At 47.0% G+C, this 20,180-nt stretch overlaps 1 protein-coding gene across 4 annotated transcripts in view; it reads left to right on the top strand.

The window, feature by feature from the left end:
• Positions 1-20,180, top strand: part of TBC1D4 (TBC1 domain family member 4) — a 656,292-nt gene that overhangs the window by 536,737 nt on the left and 99,375 nt on the right. For all 4 annotated transcript variants that reach the window (XM_078657429.1, XM_078657428.1, XM_078657430.1 and 1 more), the window contains one exon: positions 18,619-18,828. In XM_078657429.1, coding sequence (XP_078513555.1) covers positions 18,619-18,828 — 210 coding nt within the window. The remainder of the gene's footprint in view (positions 1-18,618; positions 18,829-20,180) is intronic.

The raw sequence follows: 20,180 nt of genomic DNA, 5'->3' as shown, positions 1-20,180 counted from the left end.
CACACAAACAGTATCTAGGGGTCAAATAACCATGTAACTCAGCTGTGGACACGGACATTAACACATCACGAAAGAAGTAGTGGATACCCAAAAATACAGCAAATGTGACATGTGATTACCACGTGGCAACTCAAACAAATGGGCAAATATTCCCATCAGTAACCGTCCTTTGCCGCCCTTTTTAACATCATTTGGGTTCTCCTTGCCCAGGAGACAAGACAACACAACACAGCCTACTGATGTTATCAAGGCTATGTGTAGTTATTAAGAAGATGTGTTATCAATGAGGGTAGTATATCTGAAAGATATGAATATATGTGAGGTTACTGAATAAGCAGTGTAGGTGTAAGTGAATAAGTGTGAATACAAAATAAAATTGGATAAATTGAGTAAATGGTGATTTTAATAGTATTTCTCAATTGTCCAAATCTAAAAACAAAATGAAAGTACAGATTTAACAAAATATCTGTCAGCAATATTGGTCAACATGTTTCGGCATTAAGAATGAAATAATTCATATGCCTTCTTCAGGACCTGTTAGAAACTACTGCTTATAAAGTGAGAGTTAAAATCAATATCACCTGCAATGTTCAGGTTTCATACTCCACCACGTACCATTTGTAGTGGTGATGGCACCTCACCCCACCTGGCTGCAGCTCAGGTTTAGAGGAGCACCGCTCTGTCCGTCGGTGTCTCCGCACAGTCGTCTGTGCTGTCTGGGGAGGCCTCCCCAGACAGCACAGACAATGGTACGTGGTGGAGTATGAAACCTGAACATTGCAGGTGATATTGATTTTAACTCTCACTTTATAAGTAGTAGTTTCTAACAGGTCCTGGAGAAGGCATATGAACTATTACATTCTTAATGCCGAAACATGTTGACCAATATTGCTGACAGATATTTTGTTAAATCTGTACTTTCATTTTGTTTTTAGATTTGGACAATTGAGAAATACTATTAAAATCACCATTTACTCAATTTATCCAATTTTATTTTGTATTCACACTTATTCACTTACACTTACACTGCTTATTCAGTAACCTCACATATATTCATATCTTTCAGATATACCACCCTTATTGATAACACATCTTCTTAATAACTACACATAGCCTTGATAACATCAGTAGGCTGTGTTGTGTTGTCTTGTCTCCTGGGCAAGGAGAACCCAAATGATGTTAAAAAGGGCGGCAAAGGACGGTTACTGATGGGAATATTTGCCCATTTGTTTGAGTTGCCACGTGGTAATCACATGTCACATTTGCTGTATTTTTGGGTATCCACTACTTCTTTTGTGATGTGTTAATGTCCGTGTCCACAGTTGAGTTACATGGTTATTTGACCCCTAGATACTGTTTGTGTGAACATTTTCTTGCTTAGCCATCCTGTGTGTCTCTGCTGGTTTGTGGATTGACTGTCTGGCTTTGGAGTGACCGGGGCTGGGGATATGCCTTCTCTCAGACAGCCACGGGGAGTTGAGGTATGTCCTGCCTTTCCTGATTGAGTCAGGACTGGGCTGAATACACCTCGGCTGCATTTAGAGTAGGGGGAGGAGACTTCCTTGCAACTGAATGGGCCTGGTCTGACTTACACAATGCTGTCTCCACCTCCTGCTGGGAAGTACGACCATAGAGGACAGAGCTGGTTTTGACAGAGCACAGAGCCTCTCTGCCACAAAAGAACAAAGAGAAATTGGGTATAAATATTGGGGCCCAGACCCCTGAACTTTAGATTACTTCTGGACTCAAGAGTACCATCTGCCAAGGAGAAGAGCCGGGAAAGCTGAAGAAGTACTGCTCCTTTGCTGTGTGGGGTTGGCCTGCAGTGGAAGTTTCTGCCAAGGAGAGGACCGAGACTTTGCTGTGTGCTGTGCATCCTGCTTGAAGAGGATCTCCATGGGCTTGGTGTAAATCTTTGCCCCTGTTCTGAAGTCTCAGGGACACAAAGGCTTCATTTCCTCTGTCCTGCTGCATCTGGAAGTGCGGTTTCAGCTGCCCCATAGAGCAATTGCAACACTGATGCCTGCAAGCGATGCCACTGCCTGCACTGGAGCCGAGGGCACCGCTACTGACGCTCACGACGCACCGCCCCATACTCGCACCGCAGCCCCGACCTCAGCCCCGACATCATGACGCCGGTGCTTCATCATTACGGAGCCGATACTGGACGTGGGTGGCTTCCTTACATTTGACTCCACACCCGAAGCCGCACACCTCGTGGTCAGCGCCGTACTTTGGATTTTTTTTCACGTCATTGTCATAGCGCCAGGTGGAGCTGTTTGTTGCTACAAGCTTTATTTTTGTGAATATCTTGATATATGTATGGTGGCTTTTTGTCGTTTTGGTCTTGTTTGGTTTAGATAAAGATTACTTATTTTCCTAAACTGGTGTGGTGTCCATTTGTAGTGTTTTCACTGTATTACTGTATATGTGCACACATGTTTTATACACTGCCTCTGAGATAAGCCTGCCTGTTCATGCGAAGCTACCAAAGGGGTGAGCAGGGGTCTGAGTGCGTAACTGCCTTACCCTGACTAAAAGCAAAGGTCCCTACTTGGACAGAGGTGCTAACGATTGCCAACGAGAGACCCCCATTTCTAACACATGCCTAGGGACATGGTGGAAGGTGAGCGTTGGGTGGTGCGTCCTGAACATGATGGAGTAATTTGCTTTGATTTGGCAAGGCTTCTGTATCCATAGTGTAGTTATTGAAGTGACAGTGCTTGCAGCATCACAATATGATGGAAAAAACATCCCCAATCCCTCTCAGACCAATAGCTAAGACAAAATACTGTCAGGCCTCCAACACTAAAAAGGATTCTCATCCACCTGAATGTTTCTAAGTGTGAGCAATTGTGATACAGTAGGGAACTTAGTTGTTTTGGAGTTTATGTGGCACTGTCCTAAAATGTTCACGCCTAGCAGCTGTCCAGCAAGTGTTTGACTTTAATGAGGTGTGAAAACTGTTCCCAGAGCAAGGGCAAAGGCCTGGGGGTGTTGAGGTGTTGTTCTTCCACTTTCAGGAATACCATTTAAGATGAGGCCAGAAACGTAATTAACATCAAAAGGGCCTGCTGTGTCAGAAGTAAATGTCAGGTGACACCTGGAAAGGACCAGCCTGTGTCTCCTTAGTCCAGCTGACACCAAACTGAGTGGGAGGAGACCTACCCCAAATACTGTTTTTAAGTGATCACCAAGGACATGATTGCTCAGCACCCTGGCCACACCTCTGGGAGGCCATACAGAACCTGTATAAGGAGAGAAGGGTTTCCCTATCTTGGATTTTGGAAAAAAAAGGTGCACTGATGGATTGTTGGCAGTAGGGAAACTGAAAAAGCTGCAAAAGTGGATAGGGTTGCTTCTAGGAACTATTTCCCATTTGGTTAGTGAGGAGCCACAAGTCATCCCCACTCACTTGCTGGTGCCAAACATAAATGTGCCACCCCAAGACACAATCCTCAGAACCTTTACTGGATCTGTGGAAGAACAGAAGAAGGACTGCACCTGCTGTTTGAGACCTGTGAGCGGACCTGAAGGGCTGGACCTGCTCCCACTTGTACCCAGGGCAAAGAAGTGGACTCCAGGGGTCAATTGGTCGACCTCTTGTGCAGCTACAGAGACACAACAGGCTTCTAGAGGCCTTTTTCCTGAAGTGCTCAGCTGACCAGTAGCAACTGGATCTGGATTAGACCCTTCTGGTTGCCTCCGCTGGAGTGAGTGTTGTTCCCAAAGTGCTGTGCTTAAGGTCCTGAGACCCTTGAGGTAGGTAACTGGACTCCTCTTTACATCTATGAGAAGTTTTGACTAAAGAGATAGACTTCCACACCTCTGGGCGACTGGGATCCACCACTTTGGCCAATCAGTCAAAGGCCCGACTTTGCTGGGCTAAAGAAATAGGTTTCCCACTCTTGGAGCTTCTCTGCAGTAGCAATCTGTTTCTGCTGGCAAGGGGGTATCTTGCCTCATAGAAATCATTGTCAGATACAGCCTGCAACCTTTACCAGCTTGAGGATTTTAAGCTCTGAAAAAGAGACTAAGTCAGAACATAGAAATATTAACTGGGCAAAGCTGTAAAAAGCATCCGGCCTACAAGAGTACTTCTCTGGGCGCAAAATTTGAATTTTCTAGCTCTGACCTTTTCCCCTCCAAACCAACCACTTCAACATAACCTCTATCAATAGCTATCCTACCTTGTGGAACTCTTCTCAGATACTGCTTGCAATCTTGCCCTGCTAGTGGATTTTGATTCCATTTTAGAGACTATATCTCAAGGAAAAATCTCAAACTGGCATGAAACTACTGGTGTGTCCGACCAGATTCTCCATCGTGGTTGGCCTTCAAACATGTATAGGTCTTGGTCATTCATGATCATAGATTTCATTGGCTCTTTGCTCTTTCTGGGAGCTTTTTTAGAATCTTAAAAGTAATTGTATTTCCGGTTCCCCTTATTGGATTTTTTTTGTCACTTTGGGGTCATTTTGCCTCTCACATTTTTCTCCATGTCAATAAATAGATTGAGATTTTTGTTTTGGTGTGTCTTTTACATTTCAACTGTTTTGCTACTTCTTTAAATATGTTACAATTTTTCTTTTAGTTAAGCCTGTCTGCTCTGTGCCATAGATATGAGGGGTTGAGCCCAGGTTTTTTTTTTTACTTTATTTTTCAGTTTACTCAACATATACAAGAACACCCAATTGGCATCACTACAGCATATGTATACAGATCAACGACCTCATTAGCTGCACTTAGGACTGTAGGCAGTATCCAGGGAGGAACGGACTCATAGGGAAGAAACACAATAGCAGCCAAGTAATACATCGTGAGGAAGCAGCCAAGCCCAGCACATCTATAGGTGGTGAATATCTCTAGTGGTCACCCCCTCCCTCACCATCAGACCCCGACCCAACTGGTGTACTCAACCCGCCACCCGCACTGTCAGAGTCGGCATGGGAGGAAAGCTCCCCCTCTGCTAGCCCTGAGGCACACATGACTCGCCAGGCGAGTAAGTCGTCCTGCAGTTTCTCGTCTCGCCGAGTGAGTTGCATGTGAGTTTCCTCAGCCAGGGACCACTCTCGGATATCCCTTAGCCAAATAGGCACCTCCGGAGCCCTCTGTCCCATCCAAGTGATCGCCACCCTGCGCCTGGCGAGCACCAACATTAATTGTAAGAGTTTATATGAGAGCTTCCTTTTCTTGGGTCTGGGGACTAACGCAAGCAGACAATGCAGGGGGTCCATCGCTATCCGAAGGCCTGTAGCCGTGACTATGCGATCCACCACCCCACCCAGAAACTCTTGACCAAATGACAGTCCCAGGCTAAGTGTAGGAAGCCTGCTCTCTACATCTAGGGCATCTGCCGTCTCTATCCTCAGAGATGCGCCTCAGGGAAACTGGGGTCAGGTAGGTACGGTGTAAGAAATTAAAGTGTATCAGTTTAAACCGTGCATTGCACGAGACCTTGCATGTGAGGGAACCTATACGCTTCCACTGCCCCTGTTCTAGTGTAGTGCCGAGATCTGCCTCCCAGGCCATCCGGGACGGTGGTACCGGGGGGCTGGAATCCTGTTTCATGGCCTTATACAGAAGAGAGATCAGTTTACGCCCCTTGCCGCAGGATAGAAGGATGTCCAAGGTGTGAGTCAGCAGTGGTGCGTCCGGGTACTGGGGCCAGGTAACCTTCACTACATCCTGGAGTCCCTGATAGTGCAAGTATTGTCCCCTCCCAAGGCCGAAGGCCTCCTCTGCCTGCTCATAAGTTAGGAAGGACTCTGGGTAAAGGTCAGCCATAACCCCGCAGCCACCCTCCCGCCAGGAGTGAAAAGACATGTATTTCTCCATTTCGATGAAGGGGGCCAGTATCCAGACCGGTAGCTCCCTATGGAATGGTGCCCTCCGTAAGACCCTCTCGACAAACTGCTGCCAAATGCTGGCCGCGTGATGCTCAACATAAGGAAGAGTCTCTTCCGCCCCCCTGCCCTGCATTATGACGACCTGTAGCATCTGGATGTCCGCCCTACCCGCAAGGAGGCGTGTCTCCCAGTAGTCCGCGTCCGTGAACCAGCGGGCAGCAGGCTGAAACTGTGCTGCATAGTAATATAATTTGAAGCGTGGCACTTCCACACCCCCCTCCTCGTAACTGCGGACAACAGTGTGGAGTGCTACCCTGCTACGCCGACCCGCCCAGAGCAGAGACGTGAGCAGCGTATTGAGAGTGCGGAAAACTTGTGGAGGGAGTGGACACATTGAGTTCTGGAGGACACATAACGTCCGAGGAAGCATTACCATCTTGGCGACGGCCAGCCGTCCCATCAGAGATAGTGGCACAGAATTCCAAAAGGATACCGACTGCTGTAGGGACGTGAGTATACGATCCACATTCCGGGCCAGCAGCTGTGAATCCGTCGGGCCACCTGTATTCCAAGATAGTGGAACCCCTCTCGTTCCCATCGCAGCCCGAGGTCTGGTAAGTCTCCCAGGGGTACCAAGTCAAGTCCCGCCAGGTTTAAATTGCTGAACCCTTTGACTTGACCTAACAGGTTATTGGCGTTATTACTTGTGGTGGACTTCCATCCACCCAGTTAATAATTTGCTTTCTTACCCATGCCCTGTTGGCACATACGACTGACCTACAGTTGGAAGTATTGCAGGAAAATTATCTATTGGGGCAGAAAAGGATATCTATCATGATGGAGGTGACTTTACAATATTCATGAAACACCCGCAAACTCATATGTTTGGAGGCTTTTGCAAAGCTGATAGGTCACGCCTTTAGGAAGGATCTATTCGCTCTGCCAATGGTTTTAAGCTGTACTTCACATCATCTTTTATGCTGTGCAGCATGGCTAAAGGAAAGAAACTTTTTTTTTTTAAGTAGGCGCTATGACGCAGCGATCATGTCATTTTGTAGGTGGGTACACCACGCATGCATGCCCCTAGAAAATTATGCAAACAATATTTTTTTTTTATTGAAGGGCAGGTGGGGGCGTGCAACATAGATGATGTGGAGTTGCAACATAGAGTGCCTCCAAGCAGCACGGGGGGAGAAACTGCACGGGTGGGAGGAGAAGCAATGGAACAAGAAAGAAGGACCGCGCGGGCAAGGGGGAAGCAACATGGAGGACAGGGGTGGTGAGGGGAAGCAACAGGCTAGAGAGCAACATGGACAAGACATGCGAGAAGTGCACAGGCAAGAAAGTGCAACACAAAGGGGGAGGAAAAGTACACTAGGATGTCAGCTGGAAAACACATGCAGTCTTGTGGAATGCATAGGCAAAAGAAAAAAAGTAGGTCCGTGAAAGTGAGCAATCAAAAAACACATGTAAATTGACAATGCTTTAGGAGAGAGACAGCCAAAGATGGACAAGGCAATCAATAGAATAAGAAGCAATCAAATGAGTGACAGGACAACAAATCAGTGATTAGCAATGGGCAGGCTCCAATCCCCTATATGTTCTTGGTAAGCCCACAATGCCTTGCAAAAGACAGTGCATACGCTGTGTGGTAGGCTTCACCTAGAATCCATCCTGGAAACATCTGCCACTTATGTGTAAGTGTGTTTACAGGTTGGAAAATCAATCTGACAGTACACCCCCAGTGTTCATGGGAACATAGAAGAGGAGACTTTCCTGGAAGACAAAAAACAAGAAAAGGAGAACGAATAGGGTCCAATGCGTATGACAGTAAATGTCATGTACAATATATACAATGTATGTATATAAATAAATGGTAGAGTAATGTCTCCTGTTTTAGTTACACCACTAGCTGCCTATAGTTGGAATTTAGAAAGTGCATTCCACCACGGATCACGTACTAAAGTGTGCAGCGCTCTATTGATCTGTCGCTTGATTTGTAAGTTGCCAGGGGGTAGAGGTCTCTTCACTCTGAGACCTCGCTGTCTATGATAGTAGAAGAATAACACCAGGTTCTCGAGTTCACCTCCCACTTCACCTAGTTTGACGTAGATGGGAGGTTACAGAGTACAAACACTATTCAAGTTCTCATTGGTCAGAGTCTTTGAAAACTTCTACCATCTTCACTGTTTCAGAGAGTTGGATTTTTAGATGCAACATTGTGAAGTGAAACTAATCACGATGCTATGGTCGTCATAGAATGGTCTTGAAAGTAACGACTTCCCAGATCCTGGTACCAATTAGAGAACATCTTGTCTTCCCAAAGTAGCGCAGCATCCAGTTGTTACGGAGCATAGGGTACAAGAATACAAAGGTTGGTCAGTCTGTCACTTCTTGATGAACCTTTGGAAACTGGGTGCAGCAGTTCATAACTATCTATAAGATTCATAGAAAGTGGTGTGAGGGTTGGTGGCAAATACAATCCAACTGTGAATGTTGAGTCGGAGGCATTTACTTTGTGAAGGAAATATCTGTTATAGTTGACCCATCTAATAATGCATGGTAAACGTAAGCTTCAGAGAAGTAAAGTAAGAACCTCTAGCTACAGCTGTTCTTGATTTACGACCCCCAACATTTGAGAGCAGGCGTTCTGATGCTGGTTACTGTTGTACCAATACCATGGGGTACAATTTCATGGATCAAGACGTCTGCTTAGCAACAAGGACTTAACTCTGCTTAGTTCTTAGCAATAAGTTCCTCTCTGAAGCAGTGTGAATGACGTGTGTATCTTGTGCACCAGTCTTTAACTCCTAGTCGCTAGCCAGTTAATGTCAATTAATGAAAGCGCATTCTCGGTGGGTGTTTTTGGTTGAGCTTACTTTCATACGTTTTTCAATGTCCTCTACAGTTTGTATCTCGAGGAAGCGAAGCCTAGTGAGCTGCAATAATGTTAGGTGTATGATCTCTTAGAAATAAAGTGCAAGCAACGCAAAGGGCTACGACAAAGGGCCACTTGCTCAGGCAGGTTGAAGCATAAAGCCAAATTCAGCTCAAACATCCTTGTGCTAGGTTCCTGCAGGGACTGATAAGGCAAGTCGCTAACCCACTTAATCCTTTTGCAATGGGAAATAAAGTAACATCAAACGTTCATGGCTTTTACCGTTTTAGTAGTGAAAGTCGTAAGTTTTATCATAGAATTCTAACTGGATTTATTCTTATGAAGATGAGAACAAGAATTGACAGTCTCTTCTGCCACAATAAATGGTGTTTTAGCGTTTAGACATCAGAGGTACATTTCAGGTACTTGGTACTGGCTTCACTTCTAACAGGACTGCCTACCTAGCTTTCTATAAGACTAGACACAATATAAATTAGGAAGCCTTCGCACATGCCTTGAAAATTTAGGCCTGAATGTGGTTATTCATAATACGGCCACCATACATTATCTGCAGGGCACATGATCTGACTACTTCCCTAAACAGCAGGACTCCTGAAGCTTATACCGAGAATTGCATGTCTTAAAGTTAGCAACCCATACACTTGTAACCATCTCGTGTGGGTAGTCCTTCCCCATAGACTACTTCGTGGCAGCATGCCATCAGGCAGCCCTTTATTTGTGTCCATTGACAGTTGACGGCACTAAGCAGGGTTTGGGAAATCAAAGGGAAAATTGAGCAAAAACAAAAAGCCAGTAGTTAAAGTGGATCCCACTCAATTCATAAACATGTCACACTAGTGCATCCTCCAGGAGTTTCGGCAGAAGAATAAAAAGGTATGGGTGGAAGAGGAGGCAGTGGTTATTAATATTTTACTAAGACTCAAATGTAATTCTGGATTTACTGGCAATTTCTTATAAGCACGCTGCACGCCCACTGAAGTTGTGCTGTGTGTTAGGACCAAGTGTGGCAAGGCTGGCTAAATTGTGTTGCAAGAAAAGGTACGTTTTGTAGCGTATGCGGCACATTTTGTTATCACATGTTTTCATTATTTTGTCATGTTGATGATGCTGGGGGGAGATTTTACCACATGAGTAACAGTTGAACGGCAATAAGCAACTGAAAGTCGACCATGTACCTTTCACTTCACAGGAACACTCATTGCTCCGTTTTTAGCAACTTTCGATCCATTTGAGCTAGATACGATATATATATTTATAAGATCTGCAGATTATTCATCCCATTTAGGTGGCCATACACTAATTTTGAAAGCATTTCAATGTAACGTTGTTATTATTGCAGAGAACTATGTTATTAAATGAAACCTATATTTAGCAATAAAATGAATCCTACAAAATGGGCATTTAGTGTGAAGTAAATTGAAAAAAATACTGAAAATAATGTAATTAGTCAAAAAAGTCATCTATGTAGGAAGAGACAAACTATACAATTCAAAAACTTTATTCGATCATTTGTAACAATAATCATAAAAGTACATATAAGAATACATTTTTTAAAATTCAATTGATTTGTAAATACTCATGTAGCAAAGGACATATTTTTCCTCAACTGGACCGACTTTAAAATAAATACAGCGGTGAAGAAACAAATGTCCTGTGAATCAAGCGCAAATAAAAGGCTCATGGCAGATTTAATAGTGGATACATTATATCTTTTAAAAAGTGGTTTCAAATAGGTTTTACGAAGTTGAAGATAAAACGGGCATATCAATAAAAAATGTTCCGGGCTTTGCTTTGAAGTCCCATCACATGGGCATGGGGAAATAGTATGAGACTTAATGTGCGGGCATGCTACAAGCGTATGAATGGTCCCCATCCGCAGTCTTGTCAAGACATATTGGTGAGAGCGGATGGTAACCGTTTTGAGGTATCCTGCAAAACCCGATTCCAACATGTTATACTTTTCATTATACACATGTGTAGAGTGCAAGGAAATGGCAACATTACGCTTTAAAATCCTGGCCCTCATAAAGACTTTTTTAAGTTCTTTCTTAGGGATGTCTATGACACTAGAGGGGTTATCACAAACATGTAGTTTGAAGACATCCTTAAATACACGGGTAATGTAATTAAGCCAGGGGATACGAGAGCACTTATCCATATGGAGACAGTCTAAAATGATCTTTCTTGTAAACCCTGTCTGCTCCTTAGACCAAATGGATCTCCACACCAAAAGTGGTTTTAGGCTTATTAGATCAGTAAGGTATTCCAGGCCAATCTCCTGGTGGATCAGGTTGGTTGAGTCGGAGGATGGTAAACAAAGGAGTTTTTTCACAAATTTATTTTCCTCCACCTAGAGCATATTGTGGTTACAGTAGCCCCATACCCCTGAACCATAATGGGCCAGGGCTACGCATTTATGAGGGTATAAATACAACATATCGGGTATACGCCTGGATCCTAACTTGGAGGCAAACTTAAAAATACCAAAAGCACACCTGCCCATTTTGGCTCTTACATTGGTCACTTCAGACGCCCATATGCCCCTACTATTAAAAGTAATACCTAGGTAGCAAAATGTATCCACTACTTGTATTTTTTGATCCCTAACTGTAAAGGGTCTTAAATTTTTGATTTTCTTGCCACAGGCCATAATAAAAGTTTTTGAATTGTTGATCTTTAATTTCCTCCCTTTAATATAATCTACAAATTTATCCATGAGTCTCTGCAACCCAACAGGGGTTCTCGAAAGCAAGACCGTGTCATCGGCATAAAGCAATACTGGGATAGGTATGCCGTCAACAGTCGGTGCATCAGCACTAATATCACGTAATTCAGACTCAATGGAATTGATAAAAAGAGGAGGGGCAAGGACACATCCCTGCCTAATACCAGAGAATACAGGGATATTAGGAGAACACTCGCCCCCTTGCCCGTAACGTATCTTTGCAGATAACTTCCTATACATTTGTGCCAGGAAATAGATAATTTCCCGTGGGGCGCCCATATCCAGCAAAGTTGACCACAGAAGACCATGGTCAACCAAATCGAAGGCGCTGGAAAGGTCTGCAAAACAAAGAAACAGTGAGCCTTGCTTAGCGCGGGTATATTTGCCAATTAAGAGGTCCAGGTTTATGCACTGTTCTATTGTGCCTAACCCCTTGCGGAATCCGAACTGGGAGTCCGCAAGGATACCCTTTTCTTCGACCCAGTCCTCCAAACGGCTCAGTAGCACCCTGCTCATGATTTTAAGGGAGGCAGTAAGGAGAGAGATAGGGCGATAATTTTTTGCTTCTCCTTTTTAGGTCTCGCCTGTCGATGCGCATGCGCATCGAGCTTGCGAGCCTATTGCGGCTTAAACAACTTTTAACTAAGAGGCAAGGAATCGTGGCGATTCCTTGCAGTGCCCGTGACTTTTAAGCTCAATGCGCATGTGCATTGAGCTTAAAAGCGCGTGCACAGCCGCAATCGCCATCTGTTCCTCTCTCCCGCATTCCTCCGACACCTTTTGAAGTGAAGCTTAGCTTCACTTCAAAGGCCCGGCTTCTTAACACCCACATGCCGCTCTCCCCGCTCCGCCCCCTCCCCTGCCCGCCGTGTGCATTTCTCCTCCACCCCCTCCCCACAGCAATGCCCTCCGTCTTGTTGTGTTTAAAGGCCTATATGATTAAGGCACACTGGCTTGTTTTTTTATCCCATTTTCATGTTCTAAAACGTTGCTTGTTTTACAAAGGGGGCTCACACCTTGCACAAAGAGCACATCCAGCACTTTTAATAAAGGACTCAGTCGGCACTTTTGTGCAAATTGTAGCATGCAAAGTCCGTGCGAGGGCTCACCTCTACACAACGTGTCCACCCAGCACCCTGCACAAAGCTCGCACCCATGGCGGTGCACGAAGGCCACAGCCACACTTTACGAGTGAAGCATGCTTGTAGTTTGCTGAAGGAGGCCTCCTGCACACTTTGTAGTGCGGAGTCTGGCACTTTCACCACACCCGCTGCATCCCACTTGTGCCAGCTCCCCTGCCCTACCCCCTTGAAGGCTACCCCCCTCGCCAACAACCCCAAGGCCTCCCCGCCTTTCTTACCACAATTACCACCTCCTCAGACTACCACCCCCCCCGCCCAATGTGTCCGTAGCCCCCGTAGTAATCGCGGCTCCCACGTCTTCCGTGCCCGACCCCCTGCCCCCAGGACAGCTTCCCTCACTGCGGCTTCAACGTCACTCACAACAACCCTGCCTAAAATGCAAACTATTACACAATAACTATCCGAGACCTCAGCAGCTATGTCCATATCTAAAACTGTATTCCACCCGTGTTTTACATATGTTTGGAAGCTTCAGTACTCAGATTATTGTAGGCTGCTAATGAAAGCACACGCTCTCCCCCCATAGACCCGGTCACCCCTGTCCGCCTCTCGAGCCCGGCATGCCACCTATCGCAACTCTTCTTTCACCCCTGTACCAAACCCAGAATCAACACCTCAGGAGCATCATATTTGCCCCCGCGTCCTGGGCAGGTGACGTCACTCTGAGCCCTCCCCCACCTTCCATCGCCCACTGTACCCGGACCACCTACCAAGGACTCCAGCAGTTCCCAGAGTCCTGTATGAGGATCGGATCCGACTCCCTCCATATTCCGGACCCCAGTTTACAACTCCTCCTTATGGACGCCACACCCACCAGTGCCAGGCACCGCAACCCAAAGCCTCCCCTTAAAAACTGTAAATCGACTCAGGCCTATCCCATTTTCATGTTCTAAAACGTTGCTTGTTTTACAAAGGGGGCTCACACCTTGCACAAAGAGCACATCCAGCACTTTTAATAAAGGACTCAGTCGGCACTTTTGTGCAAATTGTAGCATGCAAAGTCCGTGCGAGGGCTCACCTCTACACAACGTGTCCACCCAGCACCCTGCACAAAGCTCGCACCCATGGCGGTGCACGAAGGCCACAGCCACACTTTACGAGTGAAGCATGCTTGTAGTTTGCTGAAGGAGGCCTCCTGCACACTTTGTAGTGCGGAGTCTGGCACTTTCACCACACCCGCTGCATCCCACTTGTGCCAGCTCCCCTGCCCTACCCCCTTGAAGGCTACCCCCCTCGCCAACAACCCCAAGGCCTCCCCGCCTTTCTTACCACAATTACCACCTCCTCAGACTACCCCCCCCCCCCCCCGCCCAATGTGTCCGTAGCCCCCGTAGTAATCGCGGCTCCCACGTCTTCCGTGCCCGACCCCCTGCCCCCAGGACAGCTTCCCTCACTGCGGCTTCAACGTCACTCACAACAACCCTGCCTAAAATGCAAACTATTACACAATAACTATCCGAGACCTCAGCAGCTATGTCCATTGCTAAAACTGTATTCCACCCGTGTTTTACATATGTTTGGAAGCTTCAGTACTCAGATTATTGTAGGCTGCTAATGAAAGCACACGCTCTCCCCCCATAGACCCGGTCACCCCTGTCCGCCTCTCGAGCCCGGCATGCCACCTATCGCAACTCTTCTTTCACCCCTGTACCAAACCCAGAATCAACACCTCAGGAGCATCATATTTGCCCCCGCGTCCTGGGCAGGTGACGTCACTCTGAGCCCTCCCCCACCTTCCATCGCCCACTGTACCCGGACCACCTACCAAGGACTTCAGCAGTTCCCAGAGTCCTGTATGAGGATCGGATCCGACTCCCCCCATATTCCGGACCCCAGTTTACAACTCCTCCTTATGGACGCCACACCCACCAGTGCCAGGCACCGCAACCCAAAGCCTCCCCTTAAAAACTGTAAATCGACTCAGGCCTGTTGCCGAAATGCGCCCCTTGAGCCCCACAGCACCCCCCCCCCTTATCTGCAGCCCCCTACGTGCTAGAAAATAGGAAAAACAACAGACCGATCACAGCACACTTCATATATCTGTTATATTCTATTTAGCACTGCTGTGTCATTGACTAGTTCCTCTTGCCTCTGTTCGAGTTTGCTTTGGCTTGTACGGAGTGTCATGCGGCTTCCCCCGTCCGCCGCCCCCGAGCCTTCACTCCACGGCCCCTCATTGGCAGACGAATCTGTTGTCTCCTGTCTCTACATTAGAGCATTACTGTGTGTACTCAGACAGGGTTAAAGCTACTGGTGTAAAACTGGCTTTCACAGCGAGCTACCAGTTTGTATGTGATACAGTATCGCTTTGTGTACCACGTGTGCCTTTTCCCCATAATGCCTATCTGATTTGTTATGATATACTTTTTGTTGCATTTAACAAGGAGGGGTAGAATCATGGTTGCGCGCTAGCTCCGCCCTGACCTAACACTAACTAGGTATGTGAGCTCCTCATCGACTGAAAGCACTCCCTCCCGCCACCTAATGCTTTCACTTGCCAAGGGGAGTGTGTCCGTCAGCTGGGTCAGACACAACATTCTGAAGTTTTATCAAAAGAAAAATGATTTGCAGTTCACGTCTGGAAACATCTTCCTGCTACCACCTGCTACCACCTTTTGAAGCGCCCATTGTGTCCCATAAGTGCTATAAAAGTACACACTAAATCCTGATTCACGTTACGGAACGCTGGTGTTAAATGCTTGTTTTAACAGCAGTCTGCGCCACTCCAAGGGCTCAGACATGCTGCAATGCTGAGCTCATTACATTCCCACCCCGTCCTTGCATAAATGTGGTAGCCGTCCGCTTCTGTTTGGTTCGGCATACCAGCGCGGCCCTTCCCCCAATGGCTTACCACATTCACCGCCTCCTCGCCCCCCTAATCACCTAACATAGACTCGGAGCGATCCCCCTCGTTGCATGAGAAATTGATTTAGATACGATGCTCACACCTTCCTTGGCCTCTCTACTGAGACTCCGTATAAGGTTGACAATTCCCTGCAAGTGTGGGCATGGTTTCATAGAAGGAGCAGCTCTTTACGGAAGAGGTCCTGCACCTTTGGAAGCGTCACTTTCGCGGCGCCCCTTTGATGTTCTCGTTCAAAGGTTCCCTGCGTGTTCATGACCCAGGCAAGCACTTTAAGGGCTATTAGGAGGCCAAATTAAAGAGAAAAACTTCCAGCGGCCTGCCTTGCACGTATTTTCCCTCAGGCGCACTCCTCCCACACCCCCGCTCCGCCCCCTCCCCTGCCTGCCGTGTCGCATTTCTTCAGTTCCCTTAGCCGCACTCCAGGCCCCTGCTGCTTTCACACCCTCTCCCCGCTCCGCCCCCTCCCCTGCCCGCCGTGTCGCATTTCTCCTCCCCTGCCTTCCTCCCTCTGTCCTGCGATTTCTTTCACTCTTTGTTCTCATTCATTCTTTATAGTTTCTTTCATTCTAAATTACTCTCTTGCTCCAGTTCTCTTTTCTTTCATTGCCATATCGTGTTCCCTCTCTCATTCTCATTTCTTTTGCTCTCTCATATTCTGTATATTTTTCTTCCTCACATTATCCTCTCTCTCGCTGGTCCCTCTCATTCTCACTCTGTGCTTTAATTCAGAAATGCTTTACTTAAATAACCTGTTGGTTTACAAGTACTGCCAAATGCATTGCAGCATACTTTACTCGACTCGCTGTCTCGCCAATGGTGTCACGTGTTCACTACTGTCTTTTCAGCAGAAATGGTCCTCCTCCAAGAAAGATGCAGCTCTTCTGTTCTCATTGAGCTTAGTGAAGTCATTTATCTTGTTGGAGATTTGCCCGAAGTAGCAGTTAATTGTTTCCTTGTATCTGGTGAAGTACATTAGGTAGTTCTGTATGAATCTCGAGATGCATTGTTGACATATTCAGTCTTTTTTAGGTCTTGCCTGGCATCGAGCATGCGCTGTTGCTTGTGTTACATTTTGTTTTGCATCCACCACCACCGCATCCACCACCGCATCACCGCCACATCCATTGCCACATCCACCACCACCACATCCACATCCACCACCACATCCACATCCACCACCACATCCACATCCACCACCACATCCACATCCACCACCACATCCATATCCACCACCACATCCACATCCACCACATCCACATCCACCACCACCACATCCACCACCACCACATCCACCACCACCACATCCACCACCACATCCACCATCACCACCACATCCACCACCACCGCATCCACCACATCCACCACATCCACCACCACGACATCCACATCCACCGCCACATCCACCACCACCACATTTACCGCCACATCCACCACATCCACCACCACATCCACCAACACATCCACCACCACATCCACCACCACCACATCCACCGCCGCATCCACCACTGCATCCACCACCGCATCCACCACCACATCCACCACCACATCCACCACCACACCCACCACCACACCCACCACACCCACCACCACACCCACCACCACCACATCCACCACCACATCCACCACCATATCCACCACCACCGCATCCACCACCACCGCACCCACCACCACCACATCCACCACATCCACTGCCACATCCACCACATCCACTGCCACATCCACCACATCCACTGCCACATCCACCACATCCACTGCCACATCCACCACATCCACTGCCACATCCACCACATCCACTCATCCACGCAACGCCACTCATCCACGCAACGCCACTCATCCACGCAACGCCACTCATCCACGCAACGCCACTCATCCACGCAACGCCACTCATCCATTTGCAAAACGAAAAAGGTTAAACTCTTCTATTGCGAGACCTATTGCATTTTCAATGCTTGTTTATAGATAGGGATGATAATGGACTCCCCCCAGACCTGGGGGGGCGAGGTACCTTTCACTTCACAGGAACACTCATTGCTCCGTTTTTAGCAACTTTCGATCCATTTGAGCTAGATACGATATATATATTTATAAGATCTGCAGATTATTCATCCCATTTAGGTGGCCATACACTAATTTTGAAAGCATTTCAATGTAACGTTGTTATTATTGCAGAGAACTATGTTATTAAATGAAACCTATATTTAGCAATAAAATGAATCCTACAAAATGGGCATTTAGTGTGAAGTAAATTGAAAAAAATACTGAAAATAATGTAATTAGTCAAAAAAGTCATCTATGTAGGAAGAGACAAACTATACTTTGTCCTGCTGGTATAGCTATCTAGCCAAACTCCAAAGATTTTAAAAAATGCCCCATAGCAAAGGCTATTTATACTGGTTATTGGGTGCGTTTTGTATTGCTATTCCTGTGGGTAAATAAGATGATCAAAAATTTTGTTTGCATTATTACGCCAGTTATTAACATATGTTCACGGTGGTGCATGGACAGTTACCCGAGAGCAGAACCAGGTGGTATGTGCAGGAGTAAGCACTATTTGCGGCATCGCTATAGACGTTAGTGCTAAAAACAGACAGAAATATTGTTAGTGCCTGGGTTTTTAGGCACTTTGCTCCCTTTTGATTGACCTCGCAAGGGCGCTGCCTGTATCTTATTGAGGTAATTCACTCAGTCTAGTCCAGTTAGAGTGTCTGGGTCTAATTTTAGCATTTACGGGTAGTAGATTGTAGGAGCACGCCTGCTTGAACGACAATGTTTCCTTCTCACCTCATGGTAAACAACAAGCATGAAGAAAGGCCCCAGTGCCGCCTGCGAGATAAGAAACTACAAACGAGAAATGTGAGTGAGGTAGTGGCAGGGAGGCATGACTAACTGTGAAAAGTGGAAGTGGTAAACACTCCGTGTTTGTATTTGTGACAGACCCGAGAAGGAAGTCTCCAAAAACTCACCCAGTCATTCTTCGCAGGGTTCTTACTTTGAAAGGTCACAGGAAACGCAGCCGGGGATTTGGAAAGTGTTTGCCCGTCGAAGGGCGAGCAGGAGTGACTTTGCTCCGTCGCCCGGGTGAGTCTGGCCAGCATGCCTCCTGCACTCGAGCTCTGACCCTCTCCTCCTTCTTGCAGACCGGTTTGATGGGAGCGAGTTGCTGCCCCTGTCCCCGTTCGCGCCAGCCATGGAGGAAGCCCCCCTCGACTCCCTGTCACAGGACGATGACGCGCCAGGACAAGATGGCGGGAGGAGGAATGCTGAGGACCTGCAGAGCTTGTGGAGGAAAGCTATCCATCAGCAGATCCTGCTGCTGCGGATGGAGAAGGAAAACCAGAAGCTGGAAGGTAAGCGCCAGAGTGAGGGGACTTCCCAGGCTGTGGCGTGGCTTGTTTTACAGACTGTGGGGTTGAGCTCTGGTAGTGGGAGAGTGACTTTGTGCTGCCTGTTTCCAAAATACAGTCTGTTGAATAGTTATTTCTGTTACCATAATAAAAGTTCCAACTTAGCAGAATACATATGTACATATTTAGGTTGTGTGACTGTGAAATGCAATGCTGCATACTGTCTCATTCTGCCCCTGTTGTCAGTAGCGTGGGCAGGATGCCATGGGCTCGTTGCAAACAGGAACATTGGCGCCTCTCACTGCTGAAGGTCGTAGTAAAATACAGCAATTGTCAGGGTTCGATTGGCCCTTTGGGTCTGTGGGCCCCGATGCCTTTGCATGACACCTTAAGCCAATGTATGTTTTCAGCTAACACTCCTTCCTTGCTGGAACGTGTAGGACTATGACCACACCTATAAATGGAGGAAAAGTGAAACTACAAGAACCAGCATGCAACATGTTTGTGGCTGAAAGATTCTGGACTGCTTGACAGCCTCGCACATGGCATGAGTCCGGTTGGCAGGTCTGTGGGCACTTTCCTGCTGATGTGACGACAGATGTGCCTCTTAGTGTTCTGGCCACTGTAGTAGTTTTCAGCTAAAGCCATGTTGAGCACAGTATTTACCTGGTAGTGTTAACCCACACGATGTTTATCGTTGTATTTAATTCAGGGAACCGGTTTCGTTCTCTAAAACAATCTGCTGTTACAGTGCAGCGACACGACTTTCAAATATATGAGCAGCTGTGTGAAAAACTCGAAACCTCGATCTGTGCGAGTGATTGTTGTGCAGTATGAGTCGTCTCAGGAGGCGGTGGTGTGGGCAGTGTGTCATGGGCTCTAGTGCACGGAAGGAAATTGTCCCCCTGGCTTCCTGCCTGAATGGCAAAATTCATCAATAATCAGGGTTCGGGGCGCACCGGTGACACTGCACCTGCTGCACTAATGGAAATTGCGATTGTCAGCAGGCCTAGCAAAAAAATGACCTCCCTTTAATAGCCATAAGGTGTCTCACAGCCGTGGCTCTCAGCCCGCACAGTCTCTGAGATGCGCAAAGTGCAGGGCTTTATCAGAGGGATCCCTTTAAAGTCAGGGACAGGAAACCGTGTTAGAGGACACAGGAATCCCCGACATATGTGGCTACACCCGGGGTTGAGAAGATGGAGCTTATTTCAAGGAGATTCCCTGCTCCAGCTGAAATGACTCGGGGAGGCGGTGCTTTAATTGGGCAGGTTCTCTCCGGTACTGAGTACCTGCACTTCTTTCATTTAGAGGCGACGGTAACACACCTCTCAGCACTGCTGCAATAGATTTAA

The sequence above is a fragment of the Lissotriton helveticus genome, chromosome 8, assembly GCF_964261635.1.
Source record: "Lissotriton helveticus chromosome 8, aLisHel1.1, whole genome shotgun sequence".
NCBI classification, from domain to species: Eukaryota; Metazoa; Chordata; class Amphibia; order Caudata; family Salamandridae; genus Lissotriton; species Lissotriton helveticus.
This window is presented reverse-complemented; position numbering and strand designations above follow the sequence as displayed.